The 9,291-nt window shown below is 52.9% G+C and overlaps 1 protein-coding gene across 1 annotated transcript; it reads right to left on the minus strand.

The window, feature by feature from the left end:
* Nucleotides 1-1,265: 1,265 nt before the first annotated feature.
* LOC135810392 (uncharacterized) lies at nt 1,266-6,254 on the minus strand. The gene has a single exon (XM_065323885.1). It carries the CDS (start codon nt 6,252-6,254, stop codon nt 1,266-1,268), a length of 4,989 nt encoding a protein of 1,662 aa, XP_065179957.1.
* Between the last annotated feature and the right edge of the window lie 3,037 nt (nt 6,255-9,291).

The following is a 9,291-nucleotide window of genomic DNA, read 5'->3' on the forward strand; positions in this document are numbered from 1 at the left end:
GTAGGAAGCTACAAAAAAACAAAAAAAACAATGCATGAATCATTAATGGGGGTCGTCACGGAGCAGTACCTCCATTCTGGCATGTAGGGAGAGCCGTCTAACATTCCAGTGGACAGACTCGAGTGATGGATCTCTTCAGAGTCTTCCCGCCCACTTGCATGGCCACCACACGCACATGTCCGTCCGGACCAGGGAAAACTTCCGTGACTCTGCCGAGCGGCCAACGCCCACGCAGGGAGCTTGAATCCATCACCAGGACAACGTCGTCAACGGCCAGATCGCGTCGCTGGTGTCGCCACTTCATCCGCTGATTCAACCGTGGGACAAACTCTTTCAGCCAGCGATGCCAGAAATGGTCGATGAGCATTTGAACATATCTCCAACGTCTCTGCAGTTGACACCCCTTCTCGTCCGTTGTTGCAATAACCAGCTGGCCCTCGGCCATGCCATGAAGGAAATGGTTCGGAGTTAGCGGCCCTGGATCCTTCGGACTAGCCGATTGGTAGGTGATGAGCCTGGAGTTGACGAGGGACTCTGCTCCGCTGAGAGCGGTGACCAACTCCTCGTCCGTCACAGATGCGTCTCCAAGGATGGCGTGTAGAGCTCGTTTGGCGGCTCGAATCATTGCCTCGTGAACTCCCCCGAAATGAGGAGCTAATGGCGGGTTGAAACTCCATTTCACGCGTCTGCAGGCCATGGCTTTCCGGACGGTGGTATTGTTCAGTTGGCCAACAAGCTCACGTAGCTGGCGGTCGGCATTCACGAAGTTGCCTCCATTGTCCGACAGAACCTCCATTGGACAACCTCGTCGGTTGGCCATCCGGTTAAAGGCGTTCAGGAAAGAATTTGCATCCAATGCGTACGCCATCTCCAAATGGACCGCACGAGTCAGCAAACACGTGAAGAGGCACAGATAGCGTTTGTGGCGAGTCTTTCCTCTCCCCTGCACAGTTTCGAACGGCCCTCCGTAGTCAACGGCTACCCTGCTGAAGGCTCTCAGTGGCTCACACAATCGCTTTGCTGGCAACGGGGCCATGATTTGCTCTCCCGCACGGGCTTTTAGTCGTCGACACACCATGCAGTCTTTCTCCCAGTCACGGATCTCCTCCCGTGCTGCTTCGACAAGATAGTGATCAGAGAGAGCTGCCAACGTTTCATTCGTCCCGCCATGATGACGTTGCTCATGGCAATCTTTGACAATAAGCCGGGTGGTCGGATGTTTCCGGGGGAGAAGAATCGGGAAGCGCACATCAAACGGCAACCAGTCAGCCAGCTTGGTGCGACCATCGCAGCGCCATCAGCGGAAGTGGTTGACCATTCTTCACTAGCTTCAGATCCTCCGCGAATGCCTCGTGCTGTGCCTCTTTGATGATGGAAAGGCTGGCAGCGTCCATCTCCTCGCCGGTTAGCTCTCCGCTCAACTCCTCACCTCCACGGCAGTTGGTGATGAAGCGAATTGCCCAAGCCCGTACTCTGACTACGCGCGTCCAGTCTGAGAAGCGCCGAGAGCACAAGCTGGGTACTTTCTCGGACATAAATGACATCACCTCGGGCTGTGCAGCCTTGCGAGCTTCCGCTCGAGCAGCTGGGTCTTGGCCACCCACGATCTTGGCTGGCCATTCAGATTCTTCTTTCTGCAGGAAGGCCGGTCCTTGCCACCACAGCTCAGTTGCAACCAGTTGCTCTACCCCAGCTCCCCGTGACGCCAAGTCAGCTGGGTTGTCGCTGGAGGGAACGTACCGCCATTGACTGGGCGACGTAACAGTCTGGATGTGGCTGATGCGATTCGCCACAAACGGTTTGAAACGTCGGCTGTAGCTGCGAATCCAGAGCAGCACAGTTGCACTGTCGCTCCAGAAAATCACCTCTGACATGGCAATGGTCATGATCTGACTGAACTTCCGGGCCAGCTGAAGGCCAAGCACAGCCGCCAGCAATTCCAGCCGGGGGATACTTTGTGTTCTTGTCGGCGCCACTCTGCTCTTGGCTCCAGCGAGACGAACGTTTCCCTCAGAGCCACGCTGCACGGTGGAGCTGTAGACCACGGCACCATACGCCACACTCGACGCATCACAGAAAACATGCAGCGTCACTCCACTGGCCACGTCCGGGATGAGACATCTTGGTACTCGAACTAAACTGAGCTTCGCCAGGTCATTGAACCACTGGCGACCGCTGGTGTCGATGCCATCTGGAACCGGTTCATCCCAGTCAATACCAGCTACCCAACTCTCTTGCATGAGGATCTTGGCTTGGGTCACGAACGGTGCCAGAAACCCCAACGGGTCGAATACGGACGCGACTTTTGCTAGGAGGAATCGCTTGGTGATGCGTTGGTTGGTGAGGTCTGGCGGTTGAACGCTGAAGAAGAAGCAGTCTGCCTGACCGTCCCATGACACTCCTAGCGTCTTCACGGATGGTAGCTCTCCTTGGGATAAGTCCAGCTGGGTAGCGCGAGCCTCGGCTGGAATTACCCTCAGGAGCTCGGGCGAGTTGGACACCCACTTGCGCGGCGTCATCTTGGCCTCACCCCACAGATCCATTAGCTCCCGATGAAGAATCTGACCTTGTTCGACATCTTTGGTGCTGTCCATCGTGTCATCCATGTAGGTGGACGCGAGGATAGCTTCTGCTGCCAGGGGATGCGACGCCAAATGTTCCCGGGCTGTCTGCTGAGCAACGTACTGGGCGATGAATGGTGCAGCATTGACGCCAAAGACCAGGCGGTTGAACTCAAAGTGCCGTAAAGGCTTGGCTGGATCCAGGTCCCGCCACACGAATCTGAGGTACTTCCTGTCTGCTGGCGCAACCGACACCTGCAAATACATTTCGGTCACGTCACAGCCCACTGCTATAGGCTTTTGCCGAAATCTGGTCAACACATCGAACAACTCACGTTGGAGCTTCGGACCAGGGTAGATGGCGTCGTTGAGGCTGAGGCCATGACAGGATGCTGCAGCGTCAAAGACGATCCGCACCTTGGTTGTCGTCTTCTGCGGTCGGACGATGGGAAAGTGGGATAAGTACCAGCATACCTCTTGACCTAGCTCTTCCTTCGCGAGCTCCCGGATATAGCCGTTCCTCTGGTAGGCCTGGAAGACTTGGCCATAAGCCTGGGCAACGAATGGGTCTTTCAGGAGCTTGCGCTCGGTGTGGCCTAGACGTTTCGTAGCCGCACCCAAGTTGTTGCATAATTCTCTCTTGCGATTGTTCCACGGCAGAGACACCTGGTACCGACCGTCCACCTTCTTCAGCGAGTGTTTGACGATGTCTAGGGCTGTCTCTTCCTCCAGCGAGCGCGGGCCGGGCTCACTGAAGCTCTCCTCCGTGCCGCAGCTGTCAATTTGCCAGAACTGCTGTAGCGCAGTCTCTAAGCCGGTTGGTGTTGCTCTCTCCTCACTCTGAAACGCTTGGCTGTGGAACGTCCTTTGACTCGAGTGGGTTCCCGTCACTCTGCCAACACAGGTCCAACCCAGTGGAGTATGACGCGCCACTGGTTGACCAGGCGGGCCGACCACTTCCTGCTGTGACACAAGCAGCTCAGCATAGTCGCTCCCAATCAGCAGATCGACCCTGGCGGGCTCCGCCAGTCTTGCGAACGGAATCTTTCTCAGATGAGGATACTTGACTGCTTCCTTGACCCACTCTACCGGACGAAGATTCCCGGTGACCGAATCAGCCGTCAGCGCCGTCATAGATTGCCGAACACTGCCATCCATGCTGCCAATGGTGAAGCTTACTGGTCTGGTTGTGAATGAGGTCTGCTTGCCATTCAAGGTGTGGACTGTGAATGTCCTCAGCTCCCCGCTGACGCCGAGCTGGTTGGCAATGCTGCCGTTGAGGTAGCTCGTCGTGCTACCGTCGTCCAGCAACGCATTCACTTGCACTGACTTGTGGCCGTTCTCCAAGACGACTGAGACCGTTCGCAGAGCTATCTTGCTCGGGCCTTGGACCATCATGGTGGAATCACTCTTCGTGGACTCCGTCTCCCCCTCGGTGAACGACTGTGGGGTGCGCTGCTCTTGGTCTTTACCGGCGTATGGCGGCGTTACTAAACAGTCGATGGCGGGAGGCAATAACTGGTCCCCTGTCTCCTGACCTGAACCATTGTCTCCATAGTTGCAGAATTGTTCGGCAGGACTGAGTTGGGACTTGTCCGCCGTCATTCCTCCAGCTGCCGTGTTCCCCGATTTTTTCTTGTTTGACTGTGCGGCATCGGGGTTCCTGCTGTCCTCGTGTAGCAAGTCCCGGTGTAGCAAGTAGTGGTGATTGTTGTTGCAGCCGCTCACTGAGCAGGGTCTGGTTCGTGGACAGTGGTGACCTTGGTGATCGCCTCCAAGGCAGCGGTAGCACAGACCATGCTGTTTAGCCTGTCTCCAGCGACTGGCGACGGAAAGCTGCTGAAATGCTTTACACTGCCAGACACCGTGAGGTCCGCCACATTGCCGACATGAAGATCGTCCAGCCGCTGAGCCCGCAGGCCTTGACCACCCTGCATTCTGCGAAGCCTTTCCCCCGAAGTAGGATCGTTGAGGAGCATTTCGGGGTGCCGGAGGCTTGTCCTTCGCGCCAACTCCATCTAGTGCTTCGGACGCTCCAACGGCAAACTCCGCTTCCAACGTCACCCACTCCAGTAGTGCTTGAATTCCTGGCTGGCAGGGCTTCTGATGACACCATCGATTGAATTGGGTTAACATCCCAGCCGGCAACTTGGCCAGGAGCTTCCGGTACAACAGCCCATCACCCAGCTCATTGCCTTTTCCGGAGTCGAGGAGGTTGACCACGAGTACGTCGAGGAGATCTGCGAACTTCTGGAGATCTCCTGCTCGGCCGGAACGAATGATTGGGCAGGCCTCGACTTGCTCGTACTGCAGCGACAGCTGTCGTTGGTCGCCTCCAAACTTGCGGTCTAACCGCCTCATTGCGGTCTCATACGCAGACGGGGTGTATCCCAAGCTCTCGATGGAAGCCAAGGCATCTCCACTCAAATACTGCCGGAGGTGCAGCAGTTTCAAGTCTGCCCTTGCAGACGAGCTACCAACACACGCCATGAAAGCAGCCTTCCATGAGGCATACGCCTGCTTATCGCCGCCGAAGACTGGGATCTGTATAGCCTTCAGTTGCTTGAAAATTTCATCTGATGGCTGCTTGACAGGTGGAGGCTGAGACACAGCACGCTGGTGGCTGGCGGACACACCTGCTCCTGGCAATGCTGAAAAGGCACCAATGCCCATGGCCTGATGACTTGAGGCTACCTGTGGTGGCCCACTGGCCTGGGTGTACAGATAGTTGGCGGACTGATATGGCAGAGATGATGTAGGGTGTAGTCCTGACACAGGAGCCTGAGTACTACTGCCCTGCTGGCCTGGACTCTTCGCGACTTGAAGTTGAGGGGCCTTGGTCTCACTCACTCTAGTATATGCACTGGACACACCTACAGCACTCCGTGTTGGCACAGCAGGCTGTAGTACAGGCAAGGCAGGGCTTCTTTCACGCTCTGACCTCCTACTCCCAGCTTCCATTGGTGGCCTTGTTCTAGCCCCAAGCTCTGCCTCTCTGTTACTACTGCGGGAGACACTTGTGGTCACAACCACTTCAGCACTGTCTTCTACTCTTGCCTGGTTCTCCTGAACCAGCGCCACGCCATCACCAGGCTCATCCCGATCCTGGGAGCCTTCACTTCTGCCCAGCGATATCACACTCAGTGGACTTCCTGGCTCTTCCACTGGTGCCTGGGCATACTGATGATACGCTGGCCTGTCTGGGTGGCTGTTCCGTGCAGCCGTCCACGCTGGCTGGTGTTCTAGGAACTCCTGATACAGCCTTGTGACCTCCTTCATCTCTTTCTCCGCTTCCTCCATCTCATCGGTCACTTTAGCCACTGCGAGCGCATCGTTCATGCCGCCAGCCCACTCGAGTACGTCCATGAACACACCGTTCAGGGCATCCTCGATCATTTCTAATTCGCCAAACAACGACCTCGCAGCTTCCTCTTCAACTCCGTCACGCAAGGCAACGATCACGGCTCTGCGACACCTGGTGAACTTTCTCTTGCGATTCGCTTTTTCAGCTTTCATTTTCACGAACATCAGTTCATTCGATCGCTGGTCACTTTGACCATGTTCGTCCTCTTCGACTTCCTCGTCCTCCTCGATCACGTCGCCTGCCCTCTCTGCCATGGCACCTAAAAAGAGCTCAGTTCTCTGACTGCTAGCCCTGATTGTGCTCTCACTCTCAGGCTCCGGCGACGACATGATCTGAATAATTTAAATTTCCGAAACTGAACTGCTCACTCAGGCGATAACCATCCTCTGCTACCAGAATGTTCACACGAAGGAACACGTTATCTTATCTTTTCACTCCAAATACAATTACACCTGAAAGAGCAGCCTAGCTAGCTACACAACGCGAACCAAGGAACTACTAAAACCGAAAACATTCCATGTCGGTACACAACCGAAGACAAAAGGCAAAGATGAAGTAATTTATGCCGCACTGTCAGCTGGCAAAACAGCAGAGGCGTAGCCACCGCACACGCGCTGTTGTACGGCACGAAAGCTAGCCATGATACTTTGCAATACAAAGGTATGACCATGCACAGCAACAAGCAACAACACACAGCTAAAAAGTAGATGCATGTAATACATGAACGGCCAGTTGGAAATAGTTATGACGCCACTTTGTAGATCGCCCCCATGAATAGAAAACCACAAGAGAGACAGGGAAGACTACAGCCTACAGTGTAGCTCAGGCCTTGATACATGAATCACTATTGCAGTATTGGCACAAGACAGAGAAAGGACTGCTCCAGCTATCAATAATAAAAGGAACCATTACTTCTAGTCTTAGTGATGCCATGCCAGAGAAATATTACGTACTACCGTCTGAACACCGGCAGCCCCATACTTGAATGCGTCGTAAACGACGCATTCGACATGCATACTAAAACCATGCCTGGTATGACAGGAAGCATCAGCCCACGGGGATTTCCCTTGGCCCTCACACAGCCTAGGTATGATCCTATCCGTAGCTGAAGAGATCTACGCGTGTCCCATTTTGATTCATTGAGAACTGCGCGATCGAAAACTTACGGAAATACACGCCCGCCGACAATGCCGTCTGCCTCCGTCAAAACGTCGTCAGGTGCATTTCCCCTTGCGCAGTGAGTTCTTTTCGTCCTCAGATGACTTCTCCGACAAGGACCTAGCAGACCTTCGCTCTGGGACCTACGACAGATAAACACTTCGTTCCAGCCGCCGATGCAAGCGAATTTCAAATTGCGGAGCGGAGCGCACATCAAGTAAATTCTCACGCAAATATCGGGAGCTCCAGCCGCTGAAGACGATGTCGTCGTGATGTACCTGGAAGAATCTGATGGTGCTTATGGTGGGGAAGCCATGGAGAGTGGTCCCCGTGTCGACAGTTTCCCTGAGACGAAATTTTAGGCCATCGACTTTCTACGTACCTGAGTGACGGCAGCGCAGCGCGACTTGCGCACGACCTTACGGAGCCATCGGACAGCGATTCTGGGGCGATGCTGATCTCAATTGTGAGCGAGGCACAGCCACTGAAGTCGGTGATGGCTATGGCGTTCGTTTCCGCTCTGAAGTCGACTGGTTTTGGCAGTATCATGTCAATGTCGGAATCTGACGATTTGCATTATGTACAATTTCCGTGTTTAGACGTATAGGTGCCAATTTAGCAGCGTATGTGTGTGGTATGTGAAAATAAATTTTTCCATGGTCAAGAAGTAGTACCAGACTTCCAAGAAAACATAACTTGCACATACAAAATGCGCCCTTGTTGTGAGTTATTGGCATCCTTCTCTATGGTATGGATTTCATATACAAAATGCACTTGCCGGTAAAGGGTTAAACAAGATGGCAGCCGGAAGTCTCGATTGGGCTGGATCGGCAAGAAAATTTGAATTTTTCAAATTCTCAGCAGGCGATTTCGCTGTGGTTTTCGCTTGATTTAGAAAGCTGCCAGGCCAGGATTACCCGGAAAACAGGCATTCCGTGTTCCTCTTGAAACTAGCTTTCCGCTGGTACCTCACATGCCCAACTTTCTCGCAGGAACAGTTTGTTCCGCGTTGCACAAGTCAAGCCTTCTTTCTCGCTCGTTGCTTGATTCATCGTTGACATGCCTGCCTCAAGAAGTCCTTTCAGAAGTTTTCCCAGTGTAGCTTTAAGTTTTCCCAGGTAGAGGACTATCTTCTGGCTATCTTCACCAAGTTTTATCACGTCCCGTGCACAAACTTCAGGTCCCGTGCGTGCGATGCTGAGCTACCTTTTCATGCGATTTAGGGGACAGATGGCATGGCGCTGGAGTCGCTGTTGAGTCCAGCAGGCCGAGGCCGAGGCCTGGTGGAAACTGCCCAGTAGACATGTGGGGTATTGCTGAGAAAGGCAGCAAGCACACAGATAGCCCCGAAATTGTGATGTAGATCCAATTGTGCGTTTGTTCGAGTGCATATCGGCAAATTTGAAAGTAGCACCCGTGATTCCGACGAGGAGAAGCTGAAAATCAGTGCGTGCGTCAATATCCAGACTACCAGGGATAGCTTGGAGAGGTTCGAAAAGGTCAGGATGCTGGTTGACCATGGCAGGAGTTCCTTTTACCTTCCTTCTCCCTCAAATTGTCTTGATATTGAGTATCTCGCTCGAGCGGTTTCAAATAATAAATTCTGGTTTGACTTGAGAAATCGTGGAACCACACGGAGAGTGACATGAGTTTCATCCCAAAACGCAAACTCTCATCGTATTCATGAGGTTTGTACCGTGTTGCGTAAATCGCACTAAACGACGCCATATTGTAATGTCCGTGCGCGAACAGCCGTGTTCAGCCCGGTCCCAGAGCTCAGTGGTTAGAGCATTGCTCATGACAAGCAAGGTCCCGGGTTCGAGTCCTGGTGGGTCTGGCGATATTTTCTCTTTTCAGGCAGTTCACTTCCCCAACTGATCCTTTGAATTTGAAGTTCTCCCAATCCATTCAAAAAATTTATTGGAACTTGACTTTCTTCATTTTTGCTGTTGCATGTTATGAGTGCACAATTTATCTTATTTATTGCCATTATTATCTCTCCTTTATTCACTTCTTTCGAAGGCGATAAGCCAGACCCACCGGGAAATATTTCCATGGGTGGGACAGCAAAAAGAAAGTGAAAAAACAAACAAAAATAAATAAATAAATAAAACCTAAAAACCAAAGGGACAAGAAATAGTTGAAGGAAGAGGAAGAAAGGAAAGAAACTCAATCCGAATTCCAACATCAAAACAATAATAAAGAATT

The sequence above is a fragment of the Sycon ciliatum genome, chromosome 2 (genome assembly GCF_964019385.1).
Source record: "Sycon ciliatum chromosome 2, ocSycCili1.1, whole genome shotgun sequence".
Taxonomy (NCBI): domain Eukaryota; kingdom Metazoa; phylum Porifera; class Calcarea; order Leucosolenida; family Sycettidae; genus Sycon; species Sycon ciliatum.

Bases quoted from the DNA above. Each gene is read 5' to 3' on its own strand.
- LOC135810392 (XM_065323885.1), bottom strand. From the start codon at position 6,254: ATGTCGTCGCCGGAGCCTGAGAGTGAGAGCACAATCAGGGCTAGCAGT.